General features: G+C 57.1%; 1 protein-coding gene across 2 annotated transcripts; it reads left to right on the plus strand.

Annotated features, from left to right (window-relative positions):
* The first annotated feature begins 285 nt into the window (after positions 1-285).
* Positions 286-15162, plus strand: LOC144946451 (testican-2-like). Of its 2 annotated transcripts, XM_078875335.1 has the most exons (10): positions 286-617; positions 1140-1280; positions 6605-6653; positions 7605-7722; positions 8584-8725; positions 9866-9977; positions 11282-11638; positions 12825-12887; positions 13918-14058; positions 14450-15158. In XM_078875335.1, exons 1-10 carry the CDS (start codon positions 606-608, stop codon positions 14653-14655), a joined length of 1341 nt encoding a protein of 446 aa, XP_078731461.1. In that variant the 5' UTR covers positions 286-605; the 3' UTR covers positions 14656-15158. The 2 variants fall into 2 exon arrangements, with proteins under 2 accessions (XP_078731461.1, XP_078731460.1); XM_078875334.1 differs by lacking the exons at positions 286-617; positions 1140-1280 and having other exon boundaries at positions 6210-6653; positions 14450-15162.
* The last annotated feature ends 795 nt before the right edge of the window (positions 15163-15957 follow it).

The raw sequence follows: 15957 nt of genomic DNA on the forward strand, positions 1-15957 counted from the left end.
GGCAGTGCTGATGGTGCTGATGATGGTGATAATGATGCTGATGATGATGCTGATGATCTGTGTCATGATTACGTGTATGGCAGTGCTGCTGCTGCTGATGATGATCGTTCTGATGAGGATGATGATGACACTGGTTGTGTGTTCACGCCGCAGAGGCAGCGTGCGTTCGTTTTTCCGGATCGAATCCGTCGACTCCGACATTCGACTCCGCTGCGAGAGACAGCGCCCAGGCATCGTTGACACACACACGGTGGGCTCTGCGCTGAGACGGAGAGTGCGCGAGAGAGAGAGAGAGAGACGGGAGAGACAGAGGAGGAGCAGGAGAGAGATAGACACGGGAGAGACACAGGAGCGGGAGAGACAGTGAGAGAGACGGGAGAGACAGTGAGAGAGACGGGAGAGGCAGAGGAACGGGGGAGATAGAGGAGAGGGAGAGAGACGGGGGAGGAGGGAGAAAATAACGAGACACTGGAAGAGATCGGAGACGGGGGGATAAGGAGTAAAAGGGAGAGAGAGAGGAGAGAGGAGACGGGAGGAGGAGGGAGAGAGACGGGAGGAGGAGGAGGGAGCTGCGCTAAGAGCGAGAGGAGCGCTCTGCAGGAGCGATGCATGAAAAGGTGAGTGGTGGTGGTGAGTGGTGGTGGTGAGTGGTGGTGGTGGTGAGTGGTGGTGGTGAGTGGTGTTGGTAAGGAGCTGTCTTGCTCTCCCCGATCTCTCCCCGCGTCTCCCGGTCCTCCCTTTCCCGACATCTCCCCCCCCCACCCCTTCTCAGTGTCTCCCCTCTATGCAGTCTGCACGCATCTCGGCGCTGCCGTGTGCGTGGCTGTGTGTGGGGGGGAGCGGTGGCGTAGCGGTTAGCGCGCTGCGCTACGAACCCGGCGACCCGAGTTCGATTTCCGCCCACGGTCAAACACCCGGCGACGATCGCCTGAACCGATCCTGGGCCTCCCCGCAGGTCGAACCAGAGGTGCGGTGTGGAGTGAACATCGCCACCGGGGAGACAAAGGCGGCGCTGGCCACCCACACCTCGTGCGCCGTGCCGGCCTTCATAGGTGCTCGCTAACAGCACTTGCCACAACAGTCTGTTGAAGGCTATACGGGGGACCTTTGTCTTTGTGCCCCCCCCCCCCCTTCTCTAGACGCTGTGTGCCGGGCTCCCCCTGCTGCTGCTGCTGGTCGCATCGCGACTTCCTCTCGAGTCCCGCGCGCTGAAGCTGCGGGGGGGCGCGGGGGGGCCGCTCCCCCACCCCGACCTCGCCTACCCCGGGAAATTCCACGACGTGCGGCGCCCCAACCTCCCTGCCCCCCCCTCGTCCCTGCTTTCCCCCCCCCTTCGTCCTTGCTCCCCCCCCCATCTCGTCTGTGCACCCCCTGGTTCCTTCACCCCCTCGTTCCTGCATTCCCTCGTCCCTGCCCCCCCCCCTCGTTGCAGCACACCCTCCCCCATACTCCGCACCCTCCCTGCCCCCCCCCCTCGTGCCTGCACCACCACACTATTCTTGCCCCTACCCCCCCTCCCACTTCACGCTCTCCCAGCTCGCCCCATTCTCCACGCTCTCCTTACTCCCCCTATTATCTCCGCTCTCCGTGCCCACCCGAGCCCATGACCCTCGCTCTCAAATCTCCCTTACTCCCCTCTCCACTATCGTTGCTCTCCCTGATCAGCCTCCCTCTCGCTCCCCACTCTCCCAAGGTCCTCTACTCGATCTTCTCTCTCTCTCTCTGCCCCCCCTCCCCTCCCCCTGCTCTCTGCTCCTCGCCACGCGTCCTGCTCTCCACGCTGCTTGATCTCAGCTTCTACTACTACTCCTCCCTCCCCCACCCTGCCGCGTCTCTTCTCTGTCTGTTCCCTGACGTCTCCCTCTTTCCTCGCCCCCCACCCTCCCCCCCCGGCGTCTCCTCGTCTGCCCCGCATCTCCCTCGCTGTTCTTTCCTGGCGCATGCCGGGAAAGAATACGATTGCACGGCCTTGTCTACATCACCCGGCTTTGTGCGCGCACACGCACCGCGCACGCACCGCGCACACGCATCGTGTACACACGAGGCGACGAGCACACGTGACGGTCTGAACGGTACACGAGGGGGTGGGTGGGTGGGTGGGTGACCAGCACCATGCCACACTCCCACACTCACAGGTGCACAGACTCACACACATCTCACGCACGTGAACACACTCACACTCTCACAAGTATACAGACACACATCTCCATGTACACACACTCAGCTTGCGTGTGCGCAGTTACGGAGTGACATTGACAGTGCTGGTGCTGGGCATGAACAGATACGCGGTTACCTCGGGCCCCAGAAAGCTCAAGGGGTACAATATTCAGGGGAAGTATGTAGGGGTTGAACCCAAACATCCGATTTTAATTCGGATCCGGCTGATGTATATGTGGGAGGGAGGGAGGGGGGTGGTGGGGGGGTATATGTAACTTTCCATCAGACCAAATCATGATTGCGAACTTTGACATTGTAATCATGTTTACTGTAATTAAGTCTGTTGAGTTAACTAACCCACACGTATGCCGAAAATAGCGATTGTACGTAAGTGGCTTAACGCGGGGTGAGAGTGCGTCCATTGGGCGAGGTAATCCACCCACGTGCATCCGCCCTCCCCACATCACTCCCTTTGCTCTCCTGTTATCTCCCTTCTGAGATAAGAATTCTCTTCCTCTGACCTTGTCTGAATGCATCTCTGCCATCCGTCTCTTCCTGGCTACATCGCTATTTCCTCTCGTCCGTATCGTCGATTCATCTCTCGCCTGTCGCGCTCTCATGCCTCATTTGAATTCTGCCACAACTGCCACCATCGCCGCTACCACCGCCATCAGTAACCACAACCGCCACCACTATCAGATGCACCAACAAAATCGACAACACCACCACCGTAACCAGCCACCACTACAACTACAACCATCGCCGCCACCACCACCGCCACTACCATTAGCAAATGTATGTCTTGAGTAAGACCTCGCCCCCACTAAAGAAGAGGCATCGCAATACTTTACAGTATAAATTAAACTCAGGTAGTCCACCAGTACCACAAGTGCCATAGCCAACATCCTAACAACAACCACCACCACCATCCCCGCAGCTTCCGTCTGCTTGCCTCGCTGCTTCTGTTCGTTCGGCCGCAGCTTCGGCTCAGCACCACGGACAGCAGCCGTGTTCTTCCCCGCGGCGCCTCGCCAGCCGTGGACGCTACTTGCTGTACTGCTCGCCTCGTGGCCACCGAGGGCGCAGTAACAGCGAGCAGTACGCTGATGCGTTGTGTGCAGCGGACCTTGAAAGCGTTTATTAACCATGGGTGGAAAAAACCTGATTTTTCCAGCGGCAGGCATCGGGTTTTTTTATTTAATACAATTAAACCCGATTTCGGGGAATTAAAACCTGGTTTATTGAATACGAAACTCTGATCCAAGGCTTAGGCTGCTTCCTCGTCGGTGCTGCTATCGTACTCGGGGGGGCCGTCGGGCACGGGGTAGTCGTAGAATGCGGCGGGCAGGTTGGTCTTGATGAACACGAGGAGCTTCTCCTCCACAATTGTGGGCGCCAGTGAGTTCCTTCGCTTGGAATGGATGAAGCCCATCGTTGAGAAGTTCCGCTCGGATGCCGAAATTAGAACCAATTAAACCGGATTTTTCCCAATCTCAGATGATCGGGTTTAATATAAAAAAACAATTAAACCCGATTGTAAAAAACCCGACTGTGCCACCCTTGTTATTAACCGATACGGCTTTAAAAGGGCTCAGCCCACGTGACTTACAGGAACTAATCCGTCTACGTATTCCATCAAGGCCCTTAAGGTTTTTACTGATCTCCAACTGCTTAGCACTGCCAGGTCGAGGAGGTGCTGTTTTTGGTGACCGGGCTTTTCTCAGCGTGGCACCCAAACTATGGAACGCCTTGCCACGTGAAAACAGGCAACCGGAGTCAGGATATATTTTTAAAGTCTGCTTTGAAAAACCCCACTTCTTTAAAGTGGCCTTGCCTCTTGAGTTCGGTCGGTTACCCCTGGGCAGAGGTCGCAACCGGGTACCCGATACCCGGCTACCCGTACCCGGCCGGGTACAGGTACGGGTACCCGTTTGCGACCCTGGTGCGGCCGGGTACGGGTACGGGTAGGCCGTGAGTCACTGGTGAGTAACCGTTTGTCACTCATTTCCCAACGTCGTGTCTCTTCTCACAATTCAAGTTCCTAGAATCAACCCACCCGCGCCTGCAACATGGCTTCATCCCAGAGGTCGCAATCGGGTACCCGTACCCTATCCGATACCCGGCTGGGAACGGGTAGCCGGGTATCGGGTAGGGTACGGGTACGAGTACCTGTTTGCGACCCTGGTGCGGCCGGGTACGGGTACGGGTAAGGAATCAAAACCCGTTTGCGACCTCTGCCCCTGGGTTCTGTTTTGGTTTTCTGCTTTTCATGCGTTGCGCACGGGAATCCGAGGACGGAATGCGCAATTATCCGTTTTAATTATCATTATCATTACCTCCTCGTCTGCGTGGTGATTTTTTTTAATTGGTCCGGCGAGCAGGAAACTCGCGTTACGTAAAAAATAAACCCCCGATAGGAATTGGACAAACATCCCAAAGTAGTAGGCGCCTCTTGAAAACGAGCCTTGAGACTCCGATGAGCATTGGGCGGTGACGTTGCAAGCGACCAGCGACTGCTTTACCCGTGACGCACCAGGGCAAGCGGAGTCGAGTCACGGAGTGAAACGAGTCTCGTGACTCGTTTCCAGGAGGACGCTGCCGAGTTTTTTTTAAGCGAGGTGTCTCGATTGCGATGTAGATTCCACTTGAGCGATTCGCGCGTAGTTTAGGGAAATTCGGCAAACGTGGACCATGACTCCGGCACACAATGGCCTGCTCTTACGAATGGCGTCACTGGATCTTTGACTGTGAAGGAGACGGGTGCCTGGTGGTGGTAGTCGTAGGATTCGTATGGTTAATACACGCCGCAGTATTCATCAGGGCGGCCGCTGTATTCGAACCGTCAAAAACCTCGAGTGAGGAGGGCGACGCGCTCAAGAGGGGACGACCGCCGCTGGAGATGGAGCCGTGATATCAGGAGCGGCGTGGATTGTAGTGACTGATGGCGACGTCTTTAGGAGATCTTCATCCAGTATGGGCCTTGAAAATGTGTGATTTTGATTGCAATGGTAATTGGACAGTGATTTTGTGTGATTCCTCTAACCCAACCCCCCACCCCTCCCCCCCCACGCTGTACGCTACCCAGGAGGTTGAGGTTGGTGTATAATTTATTCCTTGCTTTTACTGCACATGTCTTACAATTAAGACATCCAATTATACACTCAATGAGACGCAACATGCCGCGCCTCCGTTGAGCACGGTTTGCTACGTGCGGTGCGGAAGAAGTTGACGATACGTACATGAGTAGGCATCGAAATAGACAACCGATTAATTAGGCATCCAATTAGACACGTAATCAGATACCCAATTAAGATTCGTCACACGGATTACCAAGTCACACGCGTCCTGTGTGTGTGTGTGTGTAACTGTAGCTGCGTGTGTGTGTGTGTGTAACTGTGGTTGCGTGTGTGTGTGTGTAACTGTGGTTGTGTGTGTGTGTGTAACTGTGGTTGCGTGTGTGTGTGTGTGTAACTGTGGTTGCGTGTGTGTGTGTGTGTAACTGTGGTTGCGTGTGTGTGTGTGTGTAACTGTGGTTGCGTGTGTGTGTGTGTAACTGTAGCTGCGTGTGTGTGTGTGTGTAACTGTGGCTGCGTGTGTGTGTGTGTAACTGTGGCTGCGTGTGTGTGTGCGTGTAACTGTGGCTGCGTGTGTGTGTGTGTGTAACTGTGGTTGCGTGTGTGTGTGTGTAACTGTGGCTGCGTGTGTGTGTGTGTGTGTAACTGTGGTTGCGTGTGTGTGTGTGTGTGTAACTGTGGTTGCGTGTGTGTGTGTGTAACTGTGGTTGCGTGTGTGTGTGTGTGTAACTGTGGTTGCGTGTGTGTGTGTGTAACTGTGGTTGCGTGTGTGTGTGTGTAACTGTGGTTGCGTGTGTGTGTGTGTAACTGTAGCTGCGTGTGTGTGTGTGTGTAACTGTGGTTGCGTGTGTGTGTGTGTAACTGTGGCTGCGTGTGTGTGTGCGTGTAACTGTGGCTGCGTGTGTGTGTGTGTAACTGTAGCTGCGTGTGTGTGTGTGTAACTGTAGCTGCGTGTGTGTGTGTGTGTAACTGTGGTTGCGTGTGTGTGTGTAACTGTGGTTGCGTGTGTGTGTGTGTAACTGTGGCTGCGTGTGTGTGTGTGTGTAACTGTGGCTGCGTGTGTGTGTGCGTAGTGGTTCGACTCGAATCCGATTCGCGCTCACGGTCAATACTGGTGACCTGTTTACCTGAACGGGTCCTGAGCCGCCCCTAGGTCGACTCAGCCTCAAATGAGTATCTGGCGCAATGTGCAAACATCAGCACTGGCGAGACAAAGGCGGCCTGGCGTGGTGTTGGCCACCTACCCCCTCGTGTGCCGTGCCGGCCTTCATAGGTGCTCGCTACCAGCACTTGCCCCAACAGTCTGTTGGTGCTATACGGGGAGGAGAAGGTGGGATCTTTATCTTTGTGTCTCTGCGTGCGTGCGTGCGAAGGATGATTCCTTCAAGTCTTGGGACCAGACGAAGGCTCAAGGGGCCTCCGGTGAGACGCGGGGTCGATTCCCTTTGCGGGTGCCTCTCTGTGCGCAGTTTGCACCACCTTATACCCCCTCTTCTGAACGAGTTTCCTCCGGCTTCTCCGCTCTTCCTGCCATAGTTCGTAACGTGCATTGCAACGTGCAATGGGCAAACGTCAACGATGCGGAAACAATCCGTGGCTGTGACTGTTTGTGAATGTATGGCACGTGGTGATTGTAGAGCAACGGCTTTGTGCGTAACGATGCCTTCCGACTGTAGTGTGACTGTGTGTGACCACGCCTGTGTGACTGTGACCATAGTGTGACTGTGTGTGTGAGTGTGTGTGCCTGTTGTGGGGAGCGGCGGTGCGACGGTTAGCGCGCTGCGCTACGAACCATGGCGACCCGGGTTCGATTCCCGCTCACAACCAACACCAGTATCTGAACTTGTCCTAGGCCTCGCCTAGGTCGACTCAGCCTCAACATTACTACCTGGGTGCGATGTGTAAACATCGCCACTGGGGAGACAAAGGCGGCCGGGCGTGGCGCTGGCCACCCCCCCCTCGTGTGCTGTCCCGCCCTTCATAGGTGCTCGCTCACAGCGCTTGCCCCTACAGTGTGTGAAGGCTGTATGGGTGATCTTTATCTTTGTCTTTGTGACTGTGCCCGTGACTGTGCCCGTGAGTACAGCCGGCTGGGACCCGTGTCGGGACATGCGCTGCGGGCTATATGGGGGGTCTCTGTCTTGTCTGTCACTATGGCTGTGTGTGACTGTGTGTGACTGTGTGTGACTGTGTGTGGCTGTGGCTGTGTGTGACTGTGTGTGATTGTGTGTGACTGACTGTGTGACTGTGTGTGACTGTGACTGTGTGTGACTGTGTGTTACTGTGTGTGACTGTGTGTGACTGTATGTGGCTGTGTGTGACTGTGTGTGACTGTGTGTGACTGTGACTGTGTGTGACTGTGTGTGACTGCAGGCGGCTGGGACCCGTGTCGTGACGTGCGCTGCGGGCCGCACCGACGCTGCGTGCGACGGGGCCGCGACGCGGCCACGTGCGTCGCGGCCCCGGAGCCACGGCGTGGCGGTGGCGGCGGGTAGGGGCACCGCACACGGACACCGCACGCTGACACCGCACACCACACACTGACACACACACACTGACACCACACACACACTGACACTGCACACTGACACTGCACGCTGACACACACACTGACACACACACACAGAGACACCACACACCACACACACACACACACTCTGACACACACACAGAAACCACACACTGACACCACACACAGACACCACACACACTGACACCACACACACTGACACCACACACACTGACACCACACACACTGACACCACACACACTGACACCACACACACACAGACACCACACACTGACACTGCACACTGACACCACACACACACAGACACCACACACACTGACACCACACACACTGACACCACACACTGACACCACACACACACAGACACCACACACACCACACACTGACACTGCACACTGACACCGCACACCACACACTGACACTGCACACTGACACACACACAGACACCACACAAACACAGATACCACACACACCACACACACACAGATACCACACACACACTGACACACACACACACAGACACCGCACACTGACACCACACACACTGACACACACACACCACACACACCACACACACACAGATACCACACACACAGACACCACACACACACTGACACCACACGCTGACACTGTACACTGACACACACACTGACACCACACACAGACACCACAGACACCACACACACACACACCACACACACACACAGACACCACACACAGACACCACACACTGACACCACCCTCGCAGTGAGAACACAGTGACACTTCAGATGATATTGCTGATGATGACGATGACGACGATTGCGGTCTGTGTGCCCTCAGCGGCAAGCACGGTGCCACTAAGAGACCGGCCGAGGGAGTGGTGCAGGGAGGGGGGGCCCCTGGGCGCAAGCAGTGCCCCCCATGCCCCCACGGACCCCGAGACCCCGTCTGTGCCTCCGACGGGCACTCCTACTCCTCCAAGGTGCTCTCCTCCCCAGGGCACGGTTTGCACGGGAAGGGGGGGGGGGGGGGTCATTTGCTATGTCCCCGTGTCACCCCCCCCCACGCCCCCCACCGTGTGTCCCCGTGACCCCATATCCCCGTGTGTCCCCGTGACCCCGTATCCCCGTGTGACCCGTGACCCCATATCCCGTGTGTCCACGTGACCCCATATCCCGTGTGACCCGTGACCCCATATCCCCGCATCCCCGTGACCCCATATCCCCGTGTGTCCACGTGACCCCATATCCCGTGTGTCCACGTGACCCCATATCCCGTGTGTCCACGTGACCCCATATCCCCGTGTGTCCACGTGACCCCATATCCCCGTGTGACCCGTGACCCCGTATCCCCGTGTGTCCACGTGACCCCGTATCCCGTGTGTCCACGTGACCCCATATCCCCGTGTGACCCGTGACCCCATATCCCGTGTGACCCGTGACCCCATATCCCCGTGTGTCCACGTGACCCCATATCCCGTGTGACCCGTGACCCCATATCCCCGCATCCCCGTGACCCCATATCCCCGTGTGTCCCCGTGACCCCGTATCCCCGTGTGACCCGTGACCCCATATCCCGTGTGTCCACGTGACCCCATATCCCGTGTGACCCGTGACCCCATATCCCCGCATCCCCGTGACCCCATATCCCCGTGTGTCCACGTGACCCCGTATCCCCGTGTGACCCGTGACCCCATATCCCGTGTGTCCACGTGACCCCATATCCCGTGTGACCCGTGACCCCATATCCCCGCATCCCCGTGACCCCATATCCCCGTGTGTCCACGTGACCCCATATCCCGTGTGTCCACGTGACCCCATATCCCGTGTGTCCACGTGACCCATATATCCCCGTGTGACCCGTGACCCCGTATCCCCGTGTGTCCACGTGACCCCGTATCCCGTGTGTCCACGTGACCCCATATCCCCGCGTGACCCGTGACCCCATATCCCGTGTGACCCGTGACCCCATATCCCCGTGTGTCCACGTGACCCCATATCCCGTGTGACCCGTGACCCCATATCCCCGCATCCCCGTGACCCCATATCCCCGTGTGTCCACGTGACCCCATATCCCGTGTGTCCCCGTGACCGCGTGACCCCGTGACCCCGTGTCCGCGCAGTGCAAGATGCAGCACCAGGCGTGCCTGGCGGGGAAGCGTCTAGCGATGCGCTGCCCCGGACGGTGTCCGTGTGTCCCCGCGTCCGACAGCACCAAGGACATCACACACGATGGTGAGGGGGCACCTCCTCACCGCCGCTCACATCTTCATTCCTCACCTCCTCACCGTTACACACCTCGTCCCTCATCCCTCACCGCCTTACCCATGCAGCCCTCACACCCTCTCGCCTTCCTCACCTCGTTACCCCACGCCTCAGCACACCTCACCTCCTTACACAGAGACCCACAGACTCACCACACAGATTTGACACACAGAGACCCATAGACTCGCCACACAGAGACCCATAGACTCATCACACAGAGACCCATGACATAGAGACCCATAGACTCATCACGTAGAGACCCATAGACTCATCACACAGAGACCCATAAACTCATCACACAGAGACCCATCACACAGAGACCCATAGACTCATCACACAGAGACCCATGACACAGAGACCCATAGACACATCACACAGAGACCCATAGACTCATCACACAGAGATCCATAGACTCATCACACAGAGACCCATAGACTCATCACACAGAGACACATAGAGTCATTACACAGAGACACATAGACTCATCACGCAGAGACCCAGACTCATCACACAGAGACCCATAGACTCATCACACAGAGACCCATAGACACATCACACAGAGACCCATAGACTCATCACACAGAGACACATAGAGTCATTACACAGATACACATAGACTCATCACGCAGAGACCCAGACTCATCACACAGAGACCCATAGACTCATCACACGGAGACCCATAGACTCATCACACAGAGACACATAGACTCATCACACAGAGACACATAGACTCATCACACAGAGACACATAGACTCATCACACAGAAACCCATAGACTCATCACACAGAGACACATAGAGTCATTACACAGAGACACATAGACTCATCACGCAGAGACCCAGACTCATCACACAGAGACCCGTAGACTCATCACACGGAGACCCATAGACTCATCACACAGAGACCCATAGACTCACCACACAGAGACACATAGACTCATCACACAGGGACCCATAGACTCATCACACAGAGACACATAGACTCATCACACAGAGACACATAGACTCACGCGGATTCGGGGTAGGTGGGCCATGGATGCAATCTTGCCCCCTGTTTGAGACCCCCAACATTGATATTTTATGATGTACCAGAGACGATACATTGAACGTTTCTAAATGTTGTTCGTGTTGGGGCCCCGTTTAAAGAGTTTATATTTATTTCAGGACTGCTACCCCGACCCCCTCTTTGGGAACGTTTAACATCCACCACTGCCCCTCGTGCCCCCCCCCCCACATCCCCCTTCCCTCCTTGTGCCCCCCCCCCTCCCCCCACAGAGGTGTGTACGCAGGAGGACCTCCTGGACGTCTCGGGCCGTCTCAAGGACTGGTTCGGAGTTCTCTACGGGGACGGGCGCGCGGCGCGCGGTGCCGTGCCCGCCGCGGACCCCGGGGGCCCCGGGGGTGCCGGGGGTGCCGCCACCGCCGCCCCTCCGCCCTGCGCGGGCCCCGTGGGTTGGATGTTCGAGCGGCTGGACGGCAACGCGGACCGGCGCCTGGACGCGGCCGAGCTGAGCGGCATCTACCAGGACAAGTACGAGCACTGCATCCGGCCCTTCCTGCGCTCCTGCGCCTCGCCCGGAGAGCGCGCAGAGCTGCAGGCGGCGCAGTGGTGCTCCTGCTACCAGCGGCCCAGTGAGTGCAGGGGGGGGGGCGGGGGGGTAGGGGGGTGGGGGGGAGCGGTGGTGCAGCGGTTAGCGCTACGCTGCGCTATGAACACGAGTTCGATTCCCGCTCACGGCCAACACCCAGTGACGATTATCTGAACCGGTCCCGGGCCTCCCCTAGGTCGACTCAGCCTCAAATGAGTACCTGGTGTGGTGTGTAAACATTGCCACTAGGGAGACAAAGGCGGTCGGGCGTGGTGCTGGCCATCCATCCCCTTGTGTACCGTTCCGGCGTTCGTAGGTGCTCGCTAACAGCACTTGCCCCTACAGTCTGTTAAGGCTATACGGGGGATCTTTGGATCTTTGTTGAACTTCGGTCGTGGCCTCGAGGTGCACATAGCCTGGCACAAGCGTTGTGGTGACGTCACCACCACTTCGTGGCGAACGGCGGTTGTTGTTGAACTTCTTTCGCGCCGTGTGTAGCCAACCGTGCTAATTGGAGGTGCGGGAGGAAGGAGGTGGGGACCTGGGGTGGGGGGAGAGGGGAGGGCTGGGGGGTTGGTGTCGGTCAACCTCGTCAAGCCTCACCTCATCACTCGTCTCATCACTCGTCTCATCGTCTCCTGAACTGTGCAGATCGTACCGGGGCGAGATCCTGAGAGGTTTTGCGGCGGCTTTGGGAGGGAGTCCTTTGTTTGGCAGTGGATTGATCGTGGCTGACGACGATGACGATGGTGATGGTGGTGATGATGATGATGGTGATGATCATGGTGATGTCGAGTAACGTTCTGGCCTGGACAGAGGGACTTGGAGACAGGGGGGGGGGGGGTCCGTGTTGAGGAGCTCGCACATTGGCGGTGTGACCATGACGGGGATCACGAACCCGTCTGTGTAGCCCTGTGGGTGGTGTCCACGTGCCGCCCGTGTCGGGGTTCCCACGGGGACACGTGGACACGTGGACACGTGGACATGAAAACACGGGGACACGCGGACACGCGGACACGCGGACACGCGGACACATACAGATATGGAGACACACGGATATGAGGGCAGCTGGAGTTGAACAGGAAGTCTCATAGATCGTCATCTTCATCACCAGCACTGTCATCACCACAATCGTTGTCACCACCACCGTCATTGTAATCACCGACACCACCACCACCATCATCATTACCATCATCACCATCACGACCTTCGCCATCGTCTCTCTGCAGAGCCCCCGTGTCTGGCCGAAGTGGAGCGCCTCCAGCAGGAGCAGCCTGGACAGACGCTGCTGGGTAAGGGGAGTGCTCCACGCGGCAGCTGCTGGTGGTGGTGGTGATGGTGGTGGTGGTGATGGTGGTAGTGATGGTGGTGATGGTGGTAGTGATGGTGGTAGTGATGGTGGTAAAGGTGGTGGTAAAGGTGGTGGTGGTGATGGTGGTGATAATGGTGGCGGCGGTGGTGGTGGTAAAGGTGGTAGTGATGGTGGTGGTGATGGTGGTGATAGTGGTGGCGGCGGTGGTAAAGGTGGTGGTGATGGTGGTGGCACTCGTGGTGGCGTGCGACTGTGTGTGGTGGTGAGTGTGGTGGTGAGTGTGGTGGTGAGTGAGTGTGGTGGTGAGTGTGGTGGTGAGTGTGGTGGTGAGTGTGGTGGTGAGTGTGGTGGTGAGTGTGGTGATGAGTGTGGTGATGAGTGTGGTGGTGAGTGTAGTGGTGAGTGTGGTGGTGAGTAGTGGTGGTAAGTGTAGTGGTGAGTGTGGTGGTGAGTAGTGGCGGTGAGTGGTGGTGGTGAGTGTGGTGGTGAGTGTGGTGGTGAGTGTGGTGGTGAGTGCGGCGGTGAGTGAGTGTGGTGGTGAGTGTGGTGGTGAGTGTGGTGGTGAGTGTGGTGGTGAGTGTGGTGATGAGTGTGGTGATGAGTGTGGTGGTGAGTGTGGTGGTGAGTGTAGTGGTGAGTGTGGTGGTGAGTAGTGGTGGTAAGTGTAGTGGTGAGTGTGGTGGTGAGTAGTGGCGGTGAGTGGTGGTGGTGAGTGTGGTGGTGAGTGTGGTGGTGAGTGTGGTGGTGAGTGTGGTGGTGAGTGTGGTGGTGAGTGCGGCGGTGAGTGAGTGTGGTGGTGAGTGTAGTGGTGAGTGCGGCGGTGAGTGGTGGTGGTGAGTGCGACGGTGAGTGCGGCGGTGAGTGGTGGTGGTGGTGCAAAACCCACCCCCCTCGCGTGCCGTGTCGGCCTTCACCGGTTGCCACTCACTAGCAGCACTTGCTCCAACAGTCTGTTAAGGCTGGCCGGGGGACCTTTGTCTTTGCTTTGCACGTGCGTTGTGCGCGTGCAGTGCTGCACACCCCGAGCTGCGACGAGGATGGCTACTACCGCCCGGCGCAGTGCGCTGGCGCCACGGCGCGCCTCTGCTGGTGCGTGGACCGCTTCGGCCAGGAGGTGGTGGGGTCACGCACACACGGAACCCCAGACTGCGGTGAGCACCCCCCCCCACTCACCCCCCCCCCCCACTCACCCCCACACCCCCCCCCACTCACCCCCACACCCCCCCCACTCACCCCCGCACCCCCCCCCCACTCACCCCCACACCCCCACCCCCACCCCACCCCCTCCCCTACCCCCACCCCAACACCCCCCACTTACCCCCACACCCTCCCCCCCACTTGGAGTCGCGGCGCCAGGTTCACCGTGACCCCAGTGATCTCCGTTATCCTGCGACCCCACGACCCTGCTCAGTTTAATTTCTGTGTCGAGTTTGTCGTCCTTCCCCCGCACCTCCGATTAGCACAGTCGGCTCCGTACGGTGCGAAAGAAGTCCAACACGCACACACAAACCCGTGACCCCGTGACCTCGTGACCCCGCTCAGACGGCGATGCGTCCGGAGACTGGGGCAGCGCCGGCACCCAGATCTGGCCCACGGGAGGCGGGGACGACGATGACCAGGAGGAGGACGAGGTGGACGACGATGCGGCGGCGGGCGCTACGAAGAGGGGGGACGAGGAGCACGGGGATGACGAGGACGAGGAGGAGGAGGACCTGGAGGCGGGCGACGAGGGGGGGTACATCTGGTAGGGTCGTGGAGGCGACGGCCTCCTCCATGCAGGTGGCTCTGGCACGCAGCTCCCGATGTCACCCATCCCGGCAGAGCTCCAGAGTTCGGGGGCAAAACGAACCGTCGATTATAAAACCCCGATGAGAATTTATTCCACACTTAGAGATGTCATATGATACCCCCCCCCACCACCGCCACCCCCGTACACCAAAGCACCGAGGTCTATCATCCAAACCGTGCGGTAGCCGAAGATCGAGGTTCAACTCAACGTCGATACTTATGAACGAGTTAGATTTCAGAGGTCTGTTCGAAAGTAGATTTGTTCGTAAGTCCAACTTTACTCCTGTCGATTCCAAACACGTTGCATGGAGTGTATACCACACACGGGGAATGGTTATAAAAGTTGTATAATCTCCTGTAGATGTAGATGCCACTGGTTCTTCACGTTCTGCAGATGTCGATGCCACTGGTTCTTCACATTCTGCAGATGTAGATGCCACTGGTTCTTCACATTCTGCAGATGTAGATGCCACTGGTTCTTCACGTTCTGCAGATGTAGATGCCACTGGTTCTTCACATTCTGCAGATGTAGATGCCACTGGTTCTTCACGTTCTACAAAAGTAGATGCCATTGGTTCTTCACATTCTGCAGATGTAGATGCCACTGGTTCTTCACATTCTGCAGATGTAGATGCCACTGGTTCTTCACATTCTGCAGATGTAGATGCCACTGGTTCTTCACGTTCTACAAAAGTAGATGCCATTGGTTCTTCACATTCTGCAGATGTAGATGCCACTGGTTCTTCACGTTCTGCAGATGTAGATGCCACTGGTTCTTCAGGTTCTACAGATGTAGATGCCACTGGTTCTTCACGTTCTGCAGATGTAGATGCCACTGGTTCTTCACATTCTGCAGATGTAGATGCCACTGGTTCTTCACATTCTGCAGATGTAGATGCCACTGGTTCTTCACGTTCTACAAAAGTAGATGCCATTGGTTATTCACATTCTGCAGATGTAGATGCCACTGGTTCTTCACGTTCTGCAGATGTAGATGCCACTGGTTCTTCAGGTTCTACAGATGTAGATGCCACTGGCTCTTCACATTCTGCAGATGTAGATGCCACTGGTTCTTCACATTCTGCAGATGTAGCTGCCACTGGTTCTTCACGTTCTGCAGATGTAGATGCCACTGGTTCTTCACGTTCTGCAGATGTAGATGCCACCACCGCCATCTATTGCGCGATGGTTGAACTTACGACTCTCGGTCCGAACAGGCAACTTGGACATACGGACCAGGTTTGGTTGTGTCTCTCAAGTTC

This window comes from Lampetra fluviatilis, chromosome 41 (assembly GCF_964198595.1).
Source record: "Lampetra fluviatilis chromosome 41, kcLamFluv1.1, whole genome shotgun sequence".
NCBI lineage: Eukaryota > Metazoa > Chordata > Hyperoartia > Petromyzontiformes > Petromyzontidae > Lampetra > Lampetra fluviatilis.

Coding starts and splice junctions, on each gene's coding strand:
- LOC144946451 (XM_078875334.1), top strand. CDS start 6,401: ATGAGTATCTGGCGCAATGTGCAAACATCAGCACTGGCGAGACAAAGG. Junction 9,978..11,281: donor CAAGGACATCACACACGATG/GTGAGGGGGCAC, acceptor CTCCCCCCACAG/AGGTGTGTACGCAGGAGGAC. Junction 11,639..12,824: donor CTCCTGCTACCAGCGGCCCA/GTGAGTGCAGGG, acceptor GTCTCTCTGCAG/AGCCCCCGTGTCTGGCCGAA.